This window comes from Haliaeetus albicilla, chromosome 7 (genome assembly GCF_947461875.1).
Source record: "Haliaeetus albicilla chromosome 7, bHalAlb1.1, whole genome shotgun sequence".
Classification (NCBI taxonomy): domain Eukaryota; kingdom Metazoa; phylum Chordata; class Aves; order Accipitriformes; family Accipitridae; genus Haliaeetus; species Haliaeetus albicilla.
In genome coordinates, this window is record NC_091489.1 from 9,901,802 (window position 1) to 9,927,499 (window position 25,698).

Consider the following 25,698-nt stretch of genomic DNA (forward strand, 5'->3'; position numbering starts at 1 on the left):
CTCCCCCCACCCCCCGAGTTGTAGGCAATATTCCATACATCTTAGAGTATGGAATAAGATATGTATTGTTTTATTTCCCTTCCATCCTCATTAAACAGCTTTCATGACAAGAAACTTACAGCCATTGTGAGATATAATCAAAAGCAATTAGAATCATCAAACAAATGGTCTTTAGGAAAAAAAAAAGTCTAAAGCTATTTCAAGTGTTTTAGAGCTTACTTCCTTTATTACTCTCTTTCTTTTTGCTTGTCACCCAAAGAAAATTTTATTGTAGTGGGTAAGTAACTTCATAAAAAAATTATTTTTCTTTTGTATGTTTCCTTGCCCATAGTTTATCTGTTCTGGAATTGTGAGTCGTCAATATTCTCTTAGTTGTGTGCAGAAGGTGTACTGAAGCAAGGAGATATTTTCAAGACTTCTCCTGCGTTGAAATAAATCCTTCTTACCATTTAATTCAAACAAAAGTAAAATCAAATTAAAGGGCAGAGAAAACCCAAGCTCCAAAACCCATTAGCAAATAATACAAAGATTAATGGATACATTTTTAAAGGTTGAAAATAAATTAAAGTTAAAGATTGTATAAGGTTTTCATGTATTCTAGATGAATGTGTAGTTCCATTAACTCATTGTCAACTGCTGAAATGCTTCAAGTTGAGCTGATATTTAAAAGCTGTGTGTGTAACTGTGTCTTGAACAAGAGAGAAAAACATGGGAAGTCTAAAGTCTTGTCTAAGGATGACTTTAAGCATATTTTCTTGCTTGGGACTACTTTCTGATGTTATGAAACAGGAAAGAAAGATGATTTAGTTATTAAAAATGTTAGCTCTATGTAAATATGTACAGGTGACTACTTCAAAAGTTTTGTGAACAATTACTTGATTTTAAAAATAGACTTGCCTTTAAAATATACTCTTAACCCTTAGTTCTCTTAAACTGCTACTAACACACGCTTCAGACAATGAGTCCTTAACTTATAGTGGAGTTCGAATATGTTATTTGTGTTGAATCTATTGCATATATCAGTGCTTCTCTGAGAGGCAGGATTGACTAACCTAGGAGGAAGGTTGTATTACTACTTCTTATATCCCAGTTACCAGATTCCACCTTAAAGGTATTACTTCATAGTACTGTATTTGTCACATGTAGAAATACACAATATATCTAAATGATCACCACTGAGAAAAAACAGTAATTGACAGCTGTTTCACAGATGAAGAACTCCCTACTGCAAGGTTCAAGGCAGTGAGAAAGAGCTTCTTCTGGTCTGATTTTACTACAGTATTGTAGTAAATCAATGTGCAAGGCTGTATAGAGGGGAAGGTGATTTTATATTAAACAAAATTGTTTTCATTCAGCCACACTCATTGTCTTGCATTCTAACATACATTGTCTTGCATACTAACAAGCACTAAAATACATGTCCAGATAGTCTAGCTAGGAACTTGGGGTGATACTAGGAAATGCCACCTAGCAAGTCTTTCTCACGGCTTTTGGGTTGTTCTTACTGCTGGGTTTTGCATGTGACTTTTGCACTGTAGAGAAGTTGACAGTAACTGTAATTTTTTTTTCCTTTATCCTGTCCCATCTCTGTGAGTCACTAGGAAATGCTGCTGATTTATTCACTGTCTATGAGTCTTTTTCTCTTGCTGCAGTTTATTCTTTTTTCTTTCTTTTAAAATTTTTTTTTAGGTTTTTTTTTTTCCCCTCAGTCTGGGTGTCTTGAGAATCATCTGTCATCTTAATATCTTGATGACATCAACACCTGTCATTCTTTTATGCCTCCTTCTTGTCATTTCTTCTGATGCTTTTATACCCTTACCTTCCAATTCACACTTCCATTTATACTAGTCTTAGTGTTTTCATTGCAAACCTCCACAATTTGATACTGGAAAAAAGGTCTCATAGGAACAAAGAAAGTGCATACTGTAATCTGTGGCTCCTATTGCAAAGCGCATGTCTTCAGACTGCTTTTATTTACATAGGCATAGAGTGATTTGGACATTTAAAACAATCTCTTATAACAAATTCTTATCAAAGCACAGCATGATTGGTATGGTTTTCCCTGGGGTGCAATGGAGAAGAGAACAAAGCACACAGTTGTGCAAAAACTGTTATGCTAATGAAGCAGTCTAAGAGGCTACATAGAGCGGTATGGACTAAAGCAACTTAATTCAAACAATATAATATACAATTGCAAATGCAATATGTGTCTCAAGAGACTTGAGAGCTTCCCTCTAATATGATGGTAAAATTGTATCATATAGATTTCCAGCATCATGAAAGCAATGTCAGACTTTACTAATTCAGAGCTAAAATTCTGTGTTCTGGGGTTCAGAAAATGGTAACTTCTGTAACAAAAAAAAAAAGTGGAAATATTAATGCATAGTGACAATGCTTAGTATTCTGCCTTTGGTGACTATACTTGGATGAAGTAATTTTTTTCTGTAAATCCAGAAAATCACAGAATGTATCACACAGATATCAAATTAGTACACAGGTAGATATCTTCTTTGCTAGGGAAATGACTGAACAAAATACGCAACTGGACTGGTATTTTTGCAAGGGATTCCTTGGAAACCTTTCCTAATGATTGTCCTCCTTTTCTGTTGGCAGTGGTGATTTGTCTGTTGTCTCAAATGTCAGTTAGGCTAAGATAAAGGGAGGACATGAGCGGCAGGTATGTAATCTTCTCTTTATCTGTCCTTCAATATTTCAGGAGTTTTACTTTAAATGTGGAGCACACCCAACGACTGACAGTGAAACATCTGTGGCTTTGAACCTCGTTACAACAAACAGTCGCTGTATCACATGTATAACATGCACAGATATTAGGTAAGTACAACAAAAAGCGTCAGAGATGCACGGTCTCAGTGCTTCAGAGTACTTATCACTTTCAAAGAGCTTTTTTTCCTCTGCTGGTGTTCCTTTTTAAACACTTTTTTTCCCCCGGTATCATGGTGGAAAATGGGCCACATTTTTAGGTGTGTTCTTTGTTTTGCTGATATGATTACAATTTATGTTTTTGTACCTTAGTTGAGTTACAGGTGCAAATCTGACTGCTTAAGTTCTAACTACAATGTCAAGTGCTCAAGATAATGGCATAAGTGTGTAGGTCTTTGCTGCTAATCTGCATTTAAAAGCCAGTGGAAGAAAACCCAATTTTGAGGGGGACAAACTGTTCCTGCAGAAAGGAACTTTTTGGTGTTTGTTTTATAAATCAAAGTAGAATTTGTTATGATGCATCTGTTCTCCTGTTCTTGTTTATTGCAGTTTTAAATACTGTAATCCATCTTACCGTATGGTATTTGGGCACATACATTCAAGAATACTGTTACTTGCAAATGCATGGATTAAAAAGCAATTGCCTGAGAAGGGCAGCTACCATTGTTGTGAAGAATTACCTGAAACACATTTATCTAGTGGTTAAGAGATGTTTTGAGGTGGAACCTCAAAACTAATAACACCGTGTTATACACTTGAAGTATTGCTGTTGATTGGTCTGCATTTGGCAATAGAAGAATGAATTTAGAAAAATTGTAAAGGATAGCATGAAGTGTGAATGAAACTTTTAGGAGATATCTTTTGGGGGAAGAAAAGCTGGATTCCTGGAATTAAGCTTCCTATTGAAAATAGTAGGTTGTTCTGATTCTATCCCAGAGCTAGTATGATTATATTATGTTGTGCTTGTGTGCTACTGCATTGATAGCAGGTGATTGGTTGCTGACAGTATTTGGCTCAAGAAAATTAGTCTTAGTTAGAGATTAAAAGATAATTGTGCATTGAAGAGTATGGTGTCCATCACTTCCCATGTACACAGCATTTACAGCATTGCCATGTGTCTCTTTCAGAGGCTCCTTTGCAGACAGTACATGCTGAATTACTTAGATAGCTTGTCCCCAGTGCTTAGGTATGCAGCAGTATTAACCTCTCTGTAATTAAGGATAATATGAAGTTTCCATTCTGAGCCCAGCTTTCTCCTTTTCCCAAGAAAAAGAGGGAGGAATATCAGCCATAAATATGCTTACTTAGGCTTGAGAACTCATTATAATTATTTCTGTCAAATTTGAGATGGATATGTTGACATTTTCCTGAATTGATATATTCAGTACAGAGCTATTCACCTATATTCGTGAAGTTGTGATTTTTTTACTCTGTTTTGTGGCAAAGTCCCAAAGGAAAGAAAGAGGTAAAACATAATTTTCTGGATTTGCTTAGCTGAACTGTTCCTGGAACTATTGGCTTCCTAAACTGTACTAGTAAAGTTTAGTGGGATTATTTATTGACATGTCACAAAAGCATATCAATTCTCATTAATTTAAATTAAGGCATCAAATAACTATTGGAGACCTAAGTTTCAGTCGATTTTTATCTCAACACACAATCTGGGAAAATTTATTTATGAATAAGCTTATTGGATTTATGCACTAAATAGGGAAGGAAGACACATCTTCCTTTTGGCCTCATGCTGTTCAGATTCTTTCCAGCTTACAGGACCCCTTCTGAGATGCTGTTAATTGATCTTAAAGTATTTTATTTCTAAAAGTTTGTAGGAGTTCTGACCAAGTACCCTAAGAAACAGAGTAGGATTTGGGTGCCTGAGCGTCTGACAAGGCACTAGCAATTCCTAGTTATCCATCCATGATGGGGACAACAGGTTCTTTGAAGTTACTCATACACATAATAAGTCTTTCATTCTTCTCTTCATTTTGCATAGCAGATTCAGTTGTTCATAAATAGGTTTGTCTTCTGTTATGGAGCATAGAGATGCTTTTTAGATAATGAAAGTTCAGTTTAGTTTTCTGAATGGCTGACAGATTTTATTTGATCATAGCAAGATCTCTAAACCCTGTGGCATGAGATGAGGATTAGATGGCAGATACTACAAAAACAGCCTACAGAGCAGTTGTATCCCCTTCAATCTCCCAAAAGTCAGGGGAATACTCTTCTGACCCAGTATGTCTTGTAGGCCATGGAATTAATTTTTTGGCAGGAGGCAGTGAAATCAGTTATCCCAAGAGTGAGCATGAGAGTACTCCAGCCTTCTTGCAGTTTTAAAGTTGTAAATGCACTAATAAGTTTATGTAGCCAGAATTTGACTTATCATACTTCCTAGAGCTGTAGGTGTAGATTTCCTCTCTCATTTCTCAAGTGATGCAGTGAAATGATGAAGAGGATATTCTCTTCTGCCTTACTGTATCCTTCGTAAGATTTTGTGGGTGACCTCTCTTTTCCTGCACAAATCCTAATCTTCTCCCACCCATGAGCAGGTCCTTTGTTACTGGCCTGTGGAACTGCAACAGATGAAATCAGTGGGAAGCAGGCAATATTATTTCAGTTCCTCCTCTCTTTCATGGTTAACTAACATGAAACTATTGTACCTTGACTCTGCCTCAGTGCAGGTAGCACACCATTCCTTACGTGAAAATGTATACCAGAGAGAATTGCAAAGTGATAGTTGTTGGTCAAAAGAGAGAAGTTGCAATGGATGCTTGAACTCTGTACTGATTCATATGGTGTGTCTTCTGGAAAGAGCTGTTTTTGGCAGCGTGGTCTGTGGTGTATTTACAGAACTGGCTCCTACATACAGGTTAAAGGCCAAATATCAGTCTCTCTCAACTCGGTACCTCAGCATTTTGCAGGGAGGGTACAGACTAACCTACTTAAAAGTGGCTAGTTCTCCTGTTGCTTCCAACAATTCACTGGGCAAGAGGAATGATTTGGCTTACTGCAGTGCAGAGGCCTAGTATATGTCTGTTCTGCTAAATGAAAGAGGGCCGATGGCTGGTCCCTGATCCCAAGCCAAATTGCAACAACTGACAGGTATCCTACGCAGTACTGTGATAGGTAGCCTGGCTCTTCATCACAGCCAGCTTGGGATAAACTTGAAGCTGAAACACAAAGACTCATTGCTGAAACTAGATCTGCAATGAAAGTATACTTTTTATCCTAGTGGTAAGATGGCATGGAAAAGTGTTATTCATGTCCTAGTATTCCCTGTGTAGGGCTCAGGAAACGTCAGAAGACGTCACCAAACACCATGAAGTACAATGAAGGGGTAAAATTGTTAAACTAACAACTGAGCTTCATGGGATAAATGGTATCTGTCTCCAGGACCTGTGTTCACTGGGTTCTCAAGAAATAAGTATTTCTAGACTGCAGTAAAAGTTGTCTATTCCTGACAACTTACTGTATTTTTGTTAAGCATTCCTCTCTCTTTAAAAAGAAAAAAAAAACCAAAAAAGCAAAAAACAACCCAGAAGAAAACAAATAAGAAGAAAAAAATCATCTAAAAACCCCTTCTCTAGGCAATGTTAGAGGAACTAAAATGGAAGAAAATTGTTCTGTCTCATCATGTAAAAATATTGATACACATTTCTGTGATAACTCTAAAGTTTTGAGAATGTATCCATACATTAAATGCTGATTATCTTTCTGAAGTTTGATTTTTAAAGCCATAGAAATTTATTATGCATTTTTGTGTAGTGTTAAACATTTGTAGGTGATACCAAGAACTGAAGTAGGTACCAAGATGACTTTATTCTATTTTATTTTTTGGATGGCCAGTCTTGTGAGTTGTTAAAATATAATTTCACATGTATCTTTAGGTGAACAAAATAATTTTCCAATAAAAGCTGTGAAAGAAATTATTTTAGTTTCTATTTCTGATTTTCTTTTTTTCCAATTGCAAGGATGGTCAAAGATAAGTGCATTTTGCAAAGAGCTAGATATCGGACACTGAAATCATTTATCAGTGTTGCACAAAGGTCATTGTAAATTTTTGGGCTACTTATGAAATCCCTGCTCGGTTTTTTGAGTTTCTAATTTTTTTCTCCAACCTAGCATTCTTGGAATATTTATATATAACTCAAAGAAATTACACAAATACCCATAACCTTTTTGCTTTAGTTAAACATTCAGTGACTATATGTATTTGCGCTGGTGATTACTTTCTAATACTCCTATGCAATTGAAAAGTAGCATCCAGGGCACTGCAGTTTGTAGTATTTTGTGAAACCTACTTTCATCATTCTGTAGCATTCAGGTGGAAAAGAGGAATAACTGTATTTGGTACATAAAGTATTACTTTTTATTAGGTTCACTACAGTAAAATAAAAAATCTGTGTCTTCATCAAAATACATTTTTCTTCCTTTTTGCTGAAAAAAATTAAACAGGAAAAGGTGACAACCAGGTACTATTTACACATTTCTTAAATATTATTGTTCATGGCAAGATATACCATTTCTCTAGTTGTTTCCATCCATTTATCGTGGACAGTTAGTCCACCGCAGGCGGAGCAGTTAAGTTCCAAGATTCTTGGCATGGCATATGTATGGTTTTAGCAAGGTTTACAGAGCTCATAAAAATCTTATTTAAAGCAGTAGTGTACTCTATGGTATATAGAAAAAATACAAAGCGGAAGTAATGCTTAAGCCTATTGCTGATTTTTATTCTCAGGTTTACATTAGGCACACTTTCTGTTTGCCTTGGGTTTATATTTGATATGAATATTTTCATGCAGCTCTGACCAACAGAGTGAAATACTTCAGAGCCAAATACCCTTGTAGGGTTATGCTAAATCCATAGGCAGTATTCCATATAGTGTAATGCCTTCCAATGTATTCTGCTTATCTACAGCAGAGTTAGTGTGAATTGGCAGCCTTTATGCATTTATATTTTTCTGTAGCATTCAAGGTGATGGTTTGCTATTTTATGTCTTTGAAGAGGCTCTTAATAGGTTGAGCAAATGGCTGAAAGTTGACACAAATACTAAAACTGTGCAATCCTCAAGGGGAGATCTGCTTTTGTCAACTGTTTCTAGTAGAAATAACATCAAAAGGGGTTAGGAGTACCCCAGGGTACCCATAAATCAGGCTCAGGAATAACAGCAGCGTTAAGCAGTGTAAAAATAAAATGTGCAGAACAGAAGTGTCTCACATCATCTTTCACAAACTAGGCAGGGTACAATTCCTAAAGGCACCGTTATTTTTAGCTTCCAACAAATACAGATAAGTGTAAAAGATATATAGGGCTTGCTGTCACTAAATAGGTAGAAAGATTTCTCCAGAATGAGATTTGGCATTGTGTTTATCAAATAAATACCTACTTCATAATCTTGGACAAAAAAAGTTTTATTTTGTTTAGACAATGGAATCTTGTAATATGTTTTTCTGCTATTTGGACTAGAGTTTTAAGTGAGAGCTTCAGTTTGCTAGTGGTGAGAGTTAGAAGTGCACATGCTGGATGTTCTTCAAGGATAACTGCGATGTAAGGTCTTTGTCATATTCTTTTCAGCCAAATCAATTCAGACTGTGATCACATTAGACTCCATGGGCAGGAGAGTATTGGAGAAGGTCAGTACTTGGAGAGAAAAACTCAAAGTGAATGTACTATAGGAAGTCCTGTTAGAAATTCAGTAGACATCTCTCTTCTCCTTCAGTCAATAAAGAATGAATGACTCTGCATGTCGTTAGGGATAACTGTGTGTTAATCTGGTTCTGGTGGGACTACTTTGAGCCTCCAAAACCTCTCACTAGCTCTTAATCAGCCATCTTTTTTTTTTTTTTTTCAGTCTATTTTTTTTTCTGAAGAAAAAGTATAACTTACAAAATTTTTCCCTCCAGCAGCAGTGTGTGCCATCTCCCTGTCACTCCTGCTCACTCATTTCCGTTACTGTAGAGTCAGGACTAAGAGTCACGAGCTTCATTTTTATGGGGTAGTATTTCCAAATTGGTAAGGGATATATTAATTTGCTTCTCAATAATATATATGTGAATGATTTTCAGTTGTGGATTTTACCTGCCAAAGGAAGACCAACTCCCCCAGGTTATTATGGGGTTTAGTATTTTTGTAATGTAATATTTTGGGGTTTGATCTTTATGACATTGTTGTTGATGTAGACAGTGTGCCAAGTTCCTTACTGACCATTACATGCTGTCCTATATTGCACATTAACATTGTACATTGCTTTGAAGTAAAATATTTATTCTATTACAGTTTAAAAGATTGCTTAGAAACATCTGAAATAATTTGACTTACCTTTCTTTCTTTCTCTAAATACCTGGTATTGATGCAGTCTGGATTTAAAGAAAAAAAGAATATCAGAGGAGTAATATAGCAGTGATTATGGCAAAAATTATACGAGGTAGCAGGTCTGCCATGGTATTCAAAACCCTTTAAAATACAAATGATTCCAGAATCTTCAGTTTCATGTGTTGAAGCAAATGTTGCAGCTGAAGGGACAATTTGCAGCATTCAGCTTCTGATAAGGATCCATATCTGAACTGTAAATATTTTCAAAGTGAAGAAGCTGTCCTACAAATTTGATTCAGGTCAATTTTGCTGTTATTTGAAGAGAGTTTTACCAGAGACCTTCTGTTCCCTTCCGAAATCAAAATGTGGACTGTGTCCATTAAAAGACACTACCCATGTGATGTTTTTCAGAAGAGTAAACAGCACCTTATTCTAGATTTATAATTGCTATTTCTCTTTGCTTCTAGGGTATAGGTTTCTAAAATTATCCCTTGGGCCATTATAACCCAAACAAGTTAGTCTACAGTTAGCTCATCTAAATATAAAGTACGTTTTCCCTCTCTGTGACCTGTGTTGGTAATGCAATCTCTGCTACCAATCTCTGCCTGTTACATTCTGTTGTCTTTACATACCTTGACTAGTTCAAAGAGAATGGGAAAAGATTACATTAAGAATTAAATCTACTTTGTCTAAGTACTATGACCATCACGGACAATGTCTACTGCTTTCTCTCCTAATGCTCCTAGAATTAATGGGATTTCTTAAGAATCACTTATTTAAAGTAAGAAATTAATCAAATATCAAACTAAGGACTGTTACAAATTAGTTTAGAGCTTTTTTTTCTTTTCCCCAATAAGGTAAGCCTGTAGAATACTGATTGTTACAACTGTAATATTTGAGTTCTGATACAAACAAAACTGTGCAAAGAAAACATTTTGTTGGCACTTTTGCTGGTATTTTGAAATGGGAACAAAATCTAATAATGCCAGTAAGTGACCTTCATTTCTTTAGTGGTGCACTCTGTGGGTTTTAGACTCAAACACTTGTACCGTGGGCTTCTGGAAGATGTGCCTTGTGCATGGAATTCAGTTGCCTTAACCTTTCCGTTGAATTGTAACCACTAGTATAGAGCAGCCCCCTATGGCGATGATGGGACAGCATTGCACTTCTTACTGATTTGCCTCTATTAAGATCTGCACTGCAACTGCATCTCAGTGAGACAGCTTCCAGCATCTACAGATTTGTGAAGAAATTAATAGATTGGCGAAGCTATTGTACTGTCATATTGTATGTGTCCTTTGCTGGTAGGGGGCAAGTGAGGAGGATTTTATGCAACCTCACTCATCTCCTTTGCTAAACATAAAGCATGAACTTCTTTTCTCTCCATCTGGGAGAACAAAACCTGCCTACTTTCCCTTCTTTATGGTGCAGAAGTTTTTCTACCTTAATCCTTTGTTTGCTTGGTATATGTGTACATTTGACAGGAAGGACAAATGGAAGGGTATGTCTTGACTGCCTGCTGATTTTTTTACACTTATCCATGTATTTGTGAATACAGATATATATGACTTGTAGTATGTTTACATGTTTCTGAAACACCCACTGCTAAGTATTTTCAAGGTAGTCACAAGTGAATTTTATTTCTATTTTGAATTTATTTCAGTAATGTGCATCTCCAGCTTCCTATGGGATGCAATACATATCAATTTCATTTTTCATTTGAAGTTTCACCTGAAGCCTGCAGATTGCAGACTATTATCAGTAGGCTTTACATTAGATCTTGTACCTTCTCTCCCATTCTTATTTAAGGCACAATTAATGCAGTGAGCTGTTTTTGCAGATTTCTTCACTTCTGTATTTTAATGCATGTTGCAAGACACAAAGACTTAATATTTAAATGTATTTGGATGAATTAATAGTTTCAAAACTGAAATGTGTCAGGTATCCAAGTACACCACGTGCAAAATTTGGTGGACCTCACTTCCAAAATATTTTGAGGAAGCCTAAGAATCTGACTGCTTTCATATGAGCAATCAGTGAAAAATGTTAGCTAATGAATATATTTTTTGTGCAAGTGCTGTAAGTTTAAATATAAAAGAATTCATTTGGAATGTCTAAGAAAAGCAGAGTAGCAGATGCTTGTGCAATGTTGTTCAAAGAGAGGTTTTTGAAACTTGCAAGCCCACAGTATGCCTTTTCTGTCATAGATGTTTGCAGGCTCAGGTGTTTGTGACTTTCTTTTCTTTCTTTGTAAAATAAATTCCTTAACACGGAAGGCAAAGAATTCTCATCTCTGGTTGGTTTTGCTCCAGGCAAGGTTAGTAATAGCTGAATATTATCACCAGCTGATAGCAGTATAGTGACCTATAAGAAATGTTATTGGAGGTCACAATCCAGTTGTCTTTGGGAAGACTTCCATATTTCAAAGACTCAGCATCACAGGTGATACTAATTAGCAAGCCTAATAATCTCAGCAGAGACCTGAGGTCTGAAGGAACACGGTAAACAAATTGCAGAGAGATGTTCCTTTCAGATCTCAACCGAAGTATTATTGGAAGGTTTTGTGGAGGGACTTCAGCTGTTGCTGTCTGCTGGAGCAGCTGGCCAGTCAGCTAATCTTGCTGTTCAGTAAGCTGAGATCTTTTGGACCATTGCCTTTTACTGTCTCCAACTTTCTTTTATAATATTTTAAAAATAAGCAACAATAAGGAATTGAATGTGAATAGGTGACAGCTGAAGAAAATTTTACAAACCAAGTGCAACAATGAGAAGTCTGCCCTTTAAAAAAAAAAAAATGTCACCGCTTTAATGTTTTTAATGAATTGACATTTAGTAACTAACATTCAATGTGTCATTAATGAATCATTGATGGAAGATGGGAGACATAAAAGTTCTTCGGAAACAAAGTTAAGTATAGAGAAATAAAATGTCTTTATTGTGTGAAACTCGTTTCCAAATATAGTTCAGATAAAGCATTGTATTTTAGTTGTGTATACATACACAAAAATGTATATGTACACATATGGATCAACAGCATGTATGAAAAAAACAAACATGACTTTTAAACTTGTATATATATTAATTTCTCTAAGCAGCTGATTTTGTGAAGAATGTTGCTCTGCTTCCTGTTTTACTCACAGTTATATATTGTTTCTACTGTACTGAGGCAGATTTGAAATCTAGCACATCCCTGAGAGACAGTCCACGGTATCAAACAAGGAGTGTACTTACTGTTACACCTTTCCAACTTTCCCAGCCATGACCCCTTCACAGCCACCCTCCAGCTACTTTGGGGCAGAACTACTCTGTCCTCAATAACTGAACATCAGCAGAAGTAGTAAAGACAGAAAATTGCATTCATTTTCTGCTTAACTGACAGAACTTATCAAAGGTAGGAAGGAGTCGCAGAAGGGAGTGTCTTGACTCGCTGCTGTTTTTTTAAACTCATACATATGTTTGTGCGTATGGGTATATATGACTTTTGATATGTTTAAGTGTTTTGAAACGCCCACTGCTAGGAGTATTTGAAAGTCACAACTGAATTTTCCTTCTATTGTGAATTGATTTATGTAATGTGCATTTCTAACTTCATATGAGATACAGTACATCTCCTCAATTTAATTTTCCCAATTTCAGTTTTATCCAACTCTCCTTTTTGTTTTATTCCTTATTTTCAGTGTCCTAGAGAGAAAGAATATATGTAGAACAGAAATTATTTTAGTTGCTACTAACGAGTATCTATTTAATTGAGTTTAGTTTTGAGAAGTTAATTTTTAGTCTGTTGTCATTAATTGTTGTTTAGGAAAGAAGTGCATTCCACTAGGACAAAAGAAATGGAGAAGATACAGACAACTCAGTGAACTGAAAAGGATGTAGAAAGTGTAGGCTGTTATTGAAGCAGAAGTCAAAAATAAGTAAATTTCTAAACACTCCTATAAAGGGCATTGAAAAAAAGATGAACACTAAGTCCATTAAAGCCTAGTTTTTGAAAGATGGCTTTGTAAGACAATTGTTTAATGTGGAAGAAACAGAGCTATTAAATCTATTTCTGACAAAGTCATGGAGTTAGTAATTTGTTAGCATTTGCATTGATAATTGAATAATCCTTTTAGGCTGCTATGTCTTGAATAAAATCTACAAGAATGTATGTAACTAGCTTTAGATACACAGAAAAATAAATATAGAATATTTGGCTTCATAAAGCTCTATAGAGAAAAAAGTAACATGAACATTTGCTTTCCACTATGGTTCATTTTTTTTCTAGGTTATTTTTGAGTCATAAAATCATAGCAAGATCATTGACATCTGCTATAGCAGTATTGTCAAACTCTTATTATTGTAATTTAGCAAAACTTGGAAAGGAAAAAAAGTGTGTTTGTGGAAGATACAGTTGGCATTTACAGCATAGAGAAACAAAAGTGAAAATATTAGAGAAAGAATGAAGCAGCCCGGCAGCTAAAACCTAAATATGTACATGGCAGAAAAATTTTCATTTGTAGAAACTTGGCTAAAATTGAAAACAGCTGTATCAGGCAAAAGTACCAGGAGGTAATTTCTGAAATCAAACACATGAAGGGCTATACATAAGACAGAGAACCTGTCATAATATGTAGGCAACTTTATTAAATATTGCTTGACACTTCATAGAGTCACTTAATGATCTAATATGGAACAGTAACTGTTGTCCTAGGTAATGTCTTTAATAGCCATTCAATTCCTCAGTATAATAGCTCAGTAGGGACTTTTATCAGATATCATAAACGCCTAATTCATATAAACATTTTAGGAAAATAACATGTATGAAATTTAATGGCGAGTTTGTACATATTGCTTTCAATAGATGTCTCAGGCAAGGTACTAATCCCAAACTCTAGAAAAATATTTTTGATCTGTATCAATTTCAGGGGCATATGGGTACAAAATTTTGTCTGGGAAAGCAAGGAGGGATTGCGAAATATGTTCAAGAAACATGTTCATTTATATATGTATAATAAAAGGGCACACTTATTGTTCTATTTCTCTATAAACCATGGTGTAGAATAAACGGGCATAGCACTGTACTGAGTTGACATCAGTGTGAGGAAAATAGTTCACACATTTTCTATCGACAGTTGTAAACAACTGAGCATGCAAAGCTCTCAGAGCATTACAGTCTTGTAATCATTCAAAAGCAATTGGTGGAACTTTAATGGAATTTGTTAGCTGGAAATTATTTTGTTGTTGTTAGCAGCTCATGATCATTCATACCTCTTTCTTCCTCTTCCTCTCCCTTGTTTTTTGGATGTTGTTAAAGGTTGACTCTGAAGATGAGACAATTTCTGAAGCCAGTCTCACAAAGAGTCTAGTCTTTATTTTCTTCTATAAGAGAAACGAGTAGAGTTAGTTCTTGGATCTTCTGCAGAGAAATTCCTTTTTCTTCCAAATAAATATGCTTGCATAAAACTTCATTTAATAAACTTAAATACATGTTTGGTGTAAAACTTAGCAATGTTGAAATACTAAATGATTGTAATAATGGTATCATTGTTGTATAATGATAAATGACAGTAAACATTTTAGTGTGAATTGTGATGTGACGGGCTAAGTTCATTATCAACTAAGACATCAACACAACTAAATTTTCCTTAATCCATGGCAAGTCAGGCAAGGATAACGAAAATAAATTCAGTCCCCTGGTAGAACTTGAAACATAGGCAGAGTCAAGTTAAAATTGTTTAGAAGTAACTGTTATGAACTTGGTGCAAAAAGATGCTGATTTGCAATGTGGTTTGAAAATGACAAGAAATAAATCATAGGAGTTTTCTTAAGTTCAGTCAGTGTCTGTGACATGTTAAGGAAGCTGCCTGCAGACATCTGAAGACTGATGAAAATGGAGACCATTAAGGGAATGATCATTTTCCCAGTACAAGTTCGTAAATGGTAGTGATATTGCTCTGGCAAGTCAACGTAAGAATACTACAAGACAAATGGCAACAATTAAAACACATTTTTATATTGGTACAAACTCCTATGCTAAGTCTTTTATTTTCACTTGAGATGTTTATTTTAGTTTATTTTAAAGTAATTCCTTATGGGCGTACACTGAATGCAGTAAGCAGGATGAAAACTAGTACAGTTGTCCAACAAAAGCTGTTCAGTGTTTTTTTTAATATTATTTCTCCAATTACACTGGTATAACTTTCTCTTGTGGAGAAGACCTGTCTTACAGTTGATCTCCAGAGATCAGCTGTGACTGTGGTTGGAAATGCTAATAGAAGATTTCAGTATTAGTGAATACTGATTAAAATAGTAGAGAAAGCGTGCATAGCTAGATAGCAAGATAACAGAAAAATGATGCCTACTCTGCTGAATACTTGAGTTAGCTTCTTTGTGCAAAGATTTCAGAGCCTCCCCAGAGTTTTTCTACAGGTATAACCATTTAAAAAAACCCTCCTCTGAGTCAGTTTCCGTTCTGTGTCACTTTAAGCATATGTACTCCTACATGTTTATTAAGCAAAACGGAGCTTTGATTAATTTCTTCATATGTATTTATATATAATAACATATTTATACATATATAAACATTTATGTATATATATACATATGTATATGTACTTGTTTCTTCCTTTGTCTTTCTTCTCTATAAGCAAACTTTAGTTACTTGAAGTGCATTACATTTTTAAACATTTTTCCTCCCCAGTAATTACACTATTCTTATTTCATTTTGCACAGGAGACAAATCCGCCCATATTTCTGGTAAAAGTAGGAACCAGAGACAGTGCTTTTTTGGCATGCAAACGCCATTTGCATTTTTCAAATTGCAAATTCAGTTCCTCTTTCTTCTTGTTTTGTTCGCAGTAACAAAAGAACAGTCAAACCTGTTCCCGTAAGGTACATTCTCTGTGATCGCTAAAGCCAGTATCATACAAACAGCTGCCAAGAAACCCAGGACCAGCCTCTCGAGATACACTGTACAGCAAAGCTGACTGTGCTTAGAGATGTTACCTCTGTGAATCTGGCCAACCTGTTCGTGCAAACGGATTGACAATGCTGATGTCAATCTTGAACTATACTCGTGAGCAAGACTATACCTTTGCTCCCTACAGAGCCTCCAAACTGGCTGACTTGCATTGGATTTTCTGACAAAAGAAGTTATATTTATTCAGTTTTGGTATATATGCCTCAAAAGGAATCAGACCATGTCCTGATCAGGAAGCATGTGGTGAAAGTGAAGCTGCAGTATGGTTCAGTCTGGTTACATAAAGATAAAACAGCTTCAGAAAGTAATTTATTTGGTTCAGTGCATTTGTAGTTTAAGCTTGTGTTTAAAGTAAAATACCAAAGTAAGGAGAGACAAAAAGCATTTTAAAGACCTCCATCATTGACTTTTCAAGTTTTCTATTTCTGTCTTGCACTTCAAATATATCTATAATTTCAGCCAAAATAGTTGTTATAGTTCTGTGGAGGCATAGTTTTGTATGTGTATCTGCTAAAATAATCCTGTTTAAAAGGAAATAAAAATACTGCAGTAGGTATTAAATCAAACTGATTTTTCTTAAAAGCTTAATTTTTTTCACCATCTTTCAAAGGTAAGTATAATGGTCCTTTGGGGTAGAGGAAGTTTCGAGTAAGCATTCTGACTCTAGGTACTTGTGGTCTCCATGGCTAGTGAAGAATGGTCATGAGAGTGCACCTGGATAAACTGGTCCCTACCAGGTCCTACAGATGTGAATGGCAGGGTGGTTAAGCTGCTTCTCAGGAAGAACCAATGACCTTCTTATGCCTCGGTCACTGGCGGTGACCATCTTGCATCAGAACCTTTTATCTCTTTTTTGAGTCTGCTGAAACCTTTGAACTCGTTCTCCCCTAAATCGCCCTCCAGTGGAATATTCCATTATCATTGTTAGGCATTACAGGTCGGGATGGTATTAACAGCCATTTAAAGCTCCTTTCCATCAGTAAGATTTCCTCATTTGAATCGCTCTTGGGAGACAACTGATCCTTGAGTAAGGTCAGATTAGGGTTACTCTCTCCCCTTCTTTCTTTAGCAGCTTAACTGTGTGATCCATTTTTATTCTAGCTGCTTGCTTTATTTTATTTCTTTGGCTGGCAAATTTCTTCAAACAAAGCCAGGAAAGCTGTTTGGATTTTTTTGTTGTTGGTTTTTTGGGTTTTTTTTGTTTTGTTTGGTTTGGTTTGGGTTTTTTTCTTGGATAGGGTATTTTGTCCACTTTTTAATTGGGTTATAGTTATTCCACAATTTTTAAAATGCCTATATTGTCTTATTGGAACTTTACTTTCAGAAATCTAATTTTAGTATTGTCTGGCCACATATTGATACTTAATAATTTGTTATGGTTCACATAGCAAAATGTAAGTCTCTTCAAAGACGCTGTATAAGCTGTGCTGTCCTGGGATCAGTGGAGAAATGGAACGACTGCTTGGAGCTGCAGTTTGCTCCCTGCTGTGCCCTCTTGGCCCGTCTCTCTTTCTTCTCCCAACTCCTCCTTTAATGGAAGAGGAAGCTGCACTGGGCAACATAAGGGAGGAAGAGGAGAGCAAAGCTAATTCTACTACTGTTCTTCATCCCATCCTGCCTATCCTATAGTTACCCAATTTCAATGGGAATGACACATTATCATGGTGGGTCCACTTCCTCTCACCTTCAGCATTTTGTCCTGTCAGATGGAGACCCTGTGATTGGTGTGCAGGCGCCTTGGGCAATTTGCATTTGACACTTTAGACTTTGGTTCTGCAAAGAATTTTGTGGGTTTAGGATTTTTTTATGATGTCAACAGGGATAAGTGTTTGCAGGTTTGGACTTATGTACTGCATAACTGCATATCATTTTCACATAAATAGAACTATAATTTTTTCCAGAAATAAGTATCTTCTACAGATGCACAGCCTGGTGCTCTCTCATTCAGCTGTGACCTTGAGAACTGATTAACAAGATTGTACTCTAAAGGACACAAGGCTTCACATAAAGCAAGTGAAGCATGTACAGGCCCTTGAGGGGTACTTAGAGTATCTCATAGACTGTAATGGTCATTCCTTTCTCTTTAATACTATTAGGTGATTCTGGCTTACGGCAATCTGTAGTACTTTTCTCTTTATTTAATTTCTGTGCTACAGATTTTATGAATTATCCTATTACAACCCCTCTTTTGTGTTTTAAAGACAAAGTGCTCTATGTCTGGTATGCTTAGTATCTTCTTCAGCTGCTCAGATATTTTGGTTTGTTTTATTGGTTTTACAAAGTCATAAACTTTGGCACAGTAAGAAGATGAAAAGTTAAGGAGAGTTAAGATTAACTAAACTTGAAAACTAAATAGCGTTTGTGAAAAGCATGCAGAGTGCTCTGAGTACAGAATACTAAAAGGAAAAAACACTCTACGTTCAACTCATTGGCATTTCTTCCATTTTAATGCAATAACTTTTGGATGCTGCATCTAATAAAAAAAAAAATCTCAGGAAATATTCTAGGCATCATTTGTATCGCTTTTGATGAAAATCAGAATACTGCAAAAGCCTGGCTTTTTTCACAGCTGCAAATGAGAAGAAAATCAAGACTGCAGTGTGCCTGCTTGGTGATACAAGCACAGGAATTTTTTTCCAGTCGATATGCTGCTTATACATAAGCCAGGCAACACTTTAATAGGCTTTCTCCCAGTATGAGATGTTCGGGTTGGCCTACATAAGCAACAAAATATGTGACCTGCTGCTACTGTCCTCTGAAAGGCCTCAAGGAGTTCCTTGGTCAGGGGCAGAATAATTCATTTCTTGTTTCTGAATTTAGATATTCCATTATGGCTATGTCAAAAGCAGTGTCTTCAGTTTGCAAGAGTGTTTGTGTTCAAAAAAATTTGCCGCAGAACCAGTATTCAATAACATGACCTTCATAACACTGAAATTTTTATGTTATGTTTTACGGTCTTCCTTCCAATGTTTCATTTAAATAAAATTATTATTTTGTAACTTTAATGATTTTTAAGTACACAAGTAAATTGATTGTCATTAGTGGCAATCCAGAAAGTATTTATAGAGAGCAAAGGGGTTAGAGTGCTCTATTTGTTGCTAAAATATCTCATAATAAAACCAGAAAAACATGGTTTCTATATTGAATTTAAAAAAAAAAAAAAAGTAAATTTTGGATATATGGAATCGAAGTAGTGACATTCATCTAACAACTTGAATCATCTTAACATTTTGAGCCGCTGGTATCATCTTTGACATGGGCTGAACTTTCCTGGATGTACCTGTGTTTGACAGAATCACGAAATTGCTGATTGGTTGAGGTTGGAAGGCACCTCTGGAGGTCATCTGGTCCAGCCCCCCTGCTCAAGCAGGATCACCTAGAGCAGGTTGCTTGGACCATTTCCAGACAGCTTTGGAATATCTCCAAGGATGGAGATTTCAAAACCTCTCTGGTAACCTTTGCTGGTGCTTGGTCTCCCCCACAGTATTGCAAAGGCACATTGCATGCTTGTGTTCAACTTGGTGTGCCCCACAACCCCCAGCTCCTTTTCTGCAAAGCAGCTTTCCAGCTGATCAGCCCCGTCACATCCTGGTGCCTGGGATTTTTCTTCCCCAGGTGCAGGACTTTGTATCTCCCCTTGTTGAACTTCAAGAGGTTCACATCAGGGCATTTTTCCAGCCTGTTGAGGTCCCTTAGGATTGCAGCACAACTCTCTGGTCTATCAGCCACTCCTCCAGCTTTGTGTCACCAAACCTGCTGAGGGTATGCTCTGCCCCATCATCCAGATCATTAATGAAGACGTTGAACAAGACTGGACCCAGTATTGCCCCTTGGGGTACACTGCTAGTCACTGGCCTTCAACTAGACTTCATGCCACTGATCACCACCCCCTGAGCCTGGCTATTCAGCTGCTTTTCAGTCCATTTAACTGCCTGCCTGTCCTGCCTGTACTTCATCAGCTTCTATATGAGGATCTTTTGGGAGACAGTGTTGAAAGCCTAATGGAAGTCATGGTACACAGTACCCACTGCACCCCCCTCATCTAACAAGCCACAGTTAACTATTTCATGGCATACTATAAAATTGTTTGCTAAAGTTTGGTTATGTGAATCCCACCCTGAAAGCAATGGACTTCCAGACAAATAATTCCCCAGTTGGGCTGCTACCCTGTAGAGTGGTGTTTTTTTTAAATGGCAGTAGTTTATCCCACAATGAAAACTGGGGGGGGGGGAGGAGGCCTGTTGTAGGTTTTCTTGTTGGGGTTTTTTTGTGTGTTTGTTTGTTTTAACCCTTGGCTGAATTAACCTGATAAATTAGTTCACAAGTGGGTTATAATTCCTGGTGTAGATCTTGTGGTTAATTTATTCTCTTTGCTAACACCTATTTTACATGGCAAGCAATTGGAAATCTAGCTACTAAGCTAAGCAGTCAGTTCTCAGTAAGGGAGATGACTGTCCTTTACTCTTCTGTTTCTTAAAAAAATACTATTATTGTCCCTAGAAAGAGAAACCCTTTGTGTGCTGGCAAATAGATCAAGTAATTCCTCACAAGTGTCTAATACAGTGTTTCTGGCACCTGTTTGCAGTCTTAAAATTACCATAATGTCCTGGTTTGTCTTGAATTTAATCGAGGTCTGGTAATTCTTGAAACCATCACAATACCAGAATCTCTCTTCCAGCTGTTCCTAGTGCATAACTCTTAAAGTACCTTTTCTCTAGGACATTTGGAGAGCCTTCTCTTGTTTTGTTTTGTTGTTTTTGGTTTTTTTTCTCCTGTCATACTACTGTAATTTTCAGTCTCCACATTAAAAGTCTTTACTCACTCTTTCATCATCTTGTGCTTTGCTTACTGCAATCTTCTCTCCCTCTTCCTTTCTGTAAGCCCAATTGCTCGGCTATTACTGCCCCAAATGTCTAGCTATTTTTTCTTAATGTTTTCTAAATATTCCTTATCTTTGGCCAATGACTCAAAATACTGGTAGCAAATGATATGTTGATTTTGTGGATGTATCAAAAAAATTTATAATTTTCCCTTTATCTGTTGAATTAATCCTCTAGAGTCAAACCTTTTAGAAATGAAACACCACCTGATTATGAGGCTGCACAGTTTCTGAGTGTGCTTTCGCTAATTTATTTTTGTTGGAGAGTTATATTCCGCCAGTAGATTTCTGCATACAAAAGTTTACGGGCATTACTGGTTGTCCCACCTTCATTTGATCTGACCGTTTGCTGATTACCGAATGGATGCTCAGTGCTGCTGTGTACATCTGGTAAGTCAGCGTTCATGATGCCTGCTGACGTAATGTGCTCTGCACCCATTGGCCATTGCTTCTTTGTTGTTTCTCTTATGCTCCTAAAATTTCTTAAGCGTAGTTCAGAGCCTGTGTGTGCTATAGAAATATGGTATAAGGCAAGGTGTACACTGTAGCAAAGGAAAGAGAGGAATGTTTATCTGAAGAGCATCATGACTTTTCAGTCTGTCCTGGTTGAGGACATGGAATACTGGCAAAAGCTGTGAAGCGTACTCTAACAACATGGCAGAATTAGTGGCTAAGGTCAGAGAGCATGGTACTCTCAAAATCCCCTAAGGCAAATTTTTATTGAGTGTGGATAGAGACAATCACAGGCTCTGGGGGAAAAAACTGAGAAATCTACATGTTCATGTTCATCTCGCTTACTCCCAGCTCTAGTGTACCATGGTCAGCATTTCAGAAATGTACAATACACCATAAATAACTCAAAATGTTAAAAGATAAAAAGCTACCAAGGCTAAAGATGAAAAAGAATAGGGACAAATTTAAGATTTTTCTTTTCTTTACAAAAGCAGTAAAAGAGATGTCAAGTTTAATGAATAAGAAATACAGTAGAGGGAAGACAGCATAGGTTCTGGGTTAGATCCCTGAACTCCTTGGAAGAGGGTGGTTATCTTTGTATCATCATTGTCAGGAATAGCAGAATGCTAACATCTTTCAGTGTGGAATACCCACAGTCGTTGCATAATACTGTAAATAAGTTGTGATATATAAACATGCACAATATAGATATACATATGTAAACACATAGATGTATATATGATGCATTTACAGCTTGTGTATATATGTACAGATCTATGTTGTGTATGTATATATATACACACTATATACATGTGTGTGTATATATGTATGTGTATGTTGCTAGAGCTACAGTAAACCCCCAAAACATTGTCCTGTATTTCCCTTTAGCCAAATGGACAAAAAGCTGACACATGAGGCCATGGTACTGAGGAACATCACAAAATTATATTCAGTGCTTTCAGAAGGAGTATTTCACTTTTAATGGTGAAGCTTGTTTAAATCCTCAGAATCAATGCAGATTTTTTCATATTTTCTAGATGTTAGTATAAGCCCTGATTTATTTTTTTTTTTTTTGTGGGTAGGCCTCTGTCCTGATTTCAGCTGGGATAGAGTTAGCTGTCTTCCTGGTAGCTGGTACAGTGCTATGTTTTGAGTTCAGTACATGAAGAATGTTGATAACACTGATGTTTTCAGTTGTTGCTAAGTAGCGTTCATAAAAAGCTCTGAGCGAACTTTGAAATATTCAATAGACTTTTGAATAAATTATTAGTCAGTACAAAAGTCTGTACCAGGGTCCAACAAGTCAGCAGGTGGACTGTTGTATACTTTGGTAGATCTGTGATCTCCATGCTATTCATTGCACATCTGCAGTGTGATCGGACCATTCCTTCATGAAGAATGAAGCATTCAGAAATGAAGTCATATTAGAAAGTCTGGCCAAGAAAGTTTTAATGATCTAAGAGAGAGGACTCATAACTGAATTACTATTAGTGTCTGCTGTTCTTTTCTTTACCCTATTTTGAAGGGGAAAGTTGAATGAGAAGATTTAAGTACATTATTTTAAATGTATAATAAGGAAAGTATGAATTTAATATTGCTAAACTCATGTCACATAGCTCTATTATGCAAGCTATATTCAGTTTGATAAATATGCTTTAGGATTTTTTTATTTTTTTTGGTATCGAGAAATGTTATTAAATGTATTTCATTTATTTCATGAACACACAGTAGAAGTAGTAAAAAAATTTCAAGACAACTATGATCAGCTGCATAGGTTTGTGGGTTTGTGTATACGCTTTATTCTGTTAAGGTACACAGAATTGTATTATACAAAGTAGCCAAATATGGATTTCTGTGTCTATAGACATCCTGGGGAGCCCACAGATGCAGACTGGTCCACCTGCTTAGTGCTTTTTAAGTAGTGTATGCTTGTAATTTTTGTGGGAAGTTGGTGGGAATTTGTCATCTCTGGATTTTAGGTGGTTTTCTATAAATTGCATCAACTACCTGTGTATTATTTAGGCATAGAAATATATATATTCAAATTGCCCTCAAGTAGTTTGATAGTGCAAATCTTAGTAAAGGGAAATCTATGGACAGGGCTTGTTCTACTATCTGCTTTGTTGTACAGTTCCATCATTGTTTTCTAATACATTATCCCATCCTTTGTACTGCAGATTCTCACTCATAGCTCATACTTTCAAGAAACTCTCAAAAGAGTCTCGCTTAAAGACTCTCTTTTTAGGACTTTCACTGTCTAGCCACAGAAGAAAAAGGGTGAGACTGTAAAAAAAGGAGTAATTTTCATTCAATCATGTTAAAATATCTGTACTTATTTAAAAACATTTTGGGGCATAGGTTCAAAGAAAGTTATTTAAGACATTAATAGCATCCAGATAGCTATATTCAATTAGCTAAACTATCAGAAGAATAGCTATTTTATCAGTGTACCTTATTTTGGATTTAAGACCTGTTTTCTTTCACACAATAAGGAGTATTGTTTGAAAATGCACCATTTGCTACATGCAAGAAGTAGGACATTTATTGTTATTTAGTGACATTGGCAAGCTGTGAAAATCTTGTTCCAAAATTAACTTCCATTATTTAGAGGCTTGTAAACTATTGTACCTTTGACTTTCTAACTCTCTGCTTTTGTATTTGAGTTATGTTTTGGTTAATGAAACACCACCTTCTAGAAATCCGAGCAATTTAAAATAACGATTTAAAGCATTCTACACATTCCTCTCAATCTTGCTGCCAATTTTTGTGTCTTTAAAGTCAAATTCGTATTACACAAACAGGGAAGTAAGCTATTATTTTAAGAAATCATTAGAATAGCAGAGGACATTGAAAGAGTTTTTGTGTAAGTGACAAAATGAGAACAGAAGGCAAAGTTGAATAGTAGCTGGTCTTGACACCATAATGTGCCAAGGTACAGGAAGCGTTAAATGGAGCATCATACCCCCCATCCCCGCTTTTGTATTCCTCGTCGTTAAAAAGCCCAAGTACCAAAAACTCAGACATTTTTGTAGGTTTTTTGTCTGTCAAAGGTAAGATATTCCAGTGTCCCTGGAGCTAGAAAGAACGGGGAGAAAACACAGAAATTAGTTTAGCGTGTTAGAAGTGCTGTGCACCTATGAGAGGTGATTGCTTCATGGGCTGCTGGGCAACTTCTGCTCTGGTTGTAGTGCATTTCCCTGTCCTAGGAAAAAGAACAGAAATTGAATCTACTGCAAAATCATTTTATTTTCTCTGAAGTCCTTCATTTAATACAATGTATAGTGCTACTTGTAAGAGCAGGGAATAAAATATTTCTATAGAGGTGTCCTTATTATGCTGATAGTGTCTCTATGGTTGTTGGAGGTTCTGCAAAACATTTAGACCTCAATCACAGCCTCAGATCAGTAAGCAGTTAAACCTGTGTTTAGTTTACTGTATCTGAATAATCCCATCAGAATCAACAGGATTTAAATGCAGATGTATGTGCTTTGCTCAGTTAGGGCCTAGACTCATCCAGTCTAATCTGTCTACATTTTTCTGAATTATATCCTCACATCCAAAAAGTATTCACGGAATATTTTTCTGCGTGAGGTGGGATTTATAATGGTTTTCATCACAGGAAGTAGATCTAATAGTGATCTATTCAGATTTGGGGCGGGGGGAGAATAAGACAGTTGTTCCTGGTAATGTCTGGAGTCGTATGAATCAGAGTATCACTGGAGAGAGCTCTTTCCTCTGCCATGTGTTATTTTTCCTCATAATCTGTGCTAATCTGTATGCACACAAAAATAGGCATTATACATGCTTTATCTTTCACTTTGCTGTTTATCCTGATGCCTTGTAATGACCCCTTGTTTTCAGGGAGATTTTTTTTTTTTTTCATACCATATCAGAGCTTTCTGTTTTCTAGAAAATACATTATACGTATTTGCAATTCAGATAACATTTATCTAAGGTTTAAAGTAGTAACACTAGTATTAAAACATGTTAAAAGTATTTCTTATGTAAATTAATATCTTTCTCAGCATGGTGGGCAATATTTTTGGCATTTCGAAATGTGTTACAGAAAAGTGAGCATTCCTCCAGATTCTAGTTGCTGATCAAGAAATAGGATACTGTTACTCTGTGTTCGTGTTCCTTTCCTTTTTTGGTTCGTTTATTCTTGTCCAAATGTAAGAATACGTTATTTCTTCCTTTTCCACAGGATTCATAAGATTGTATTAAGCTCCTAAGCAAACCAGGAGAATACCCTTTGAAGTCCTTTTTTCCCTTGTCCCTCTCCTCCCTGCTATGTTTATTAGATTCTGCAAAGAATTTTAATATTATTTTTTTTTTAGATCAAAAGAAAAAGGAAAAGGGGAGGAAAAAGAGAAAGAG

At 36.2% G+C, this 25,698-nt stretch overlaps 1 protein-coding gene across 1 annotated transcript in view; it reads left to right on the plus strand.

Moving 5' to 3' along the window:
- The window catches only part of PRKN (parkin RBR E3 ubiquitin protein ligase), a 767,561-nt gene that overhangs the window by 404,832 nt on the left and 337,031 nt on the right, over positions 1 to 25,698 (plus strand). Inside the window, exon 6 of the mRNA XM_069786113.1 lies at positions 2,717 to 2,832. Coding sequence (XP_069642214.1) covers positions 2,717 to 2,832 — 116 coding nt within the window. The remainder of the gene's footprint in view (positions 1 to 2,716; positions 2,833 to 25,698) is intronic.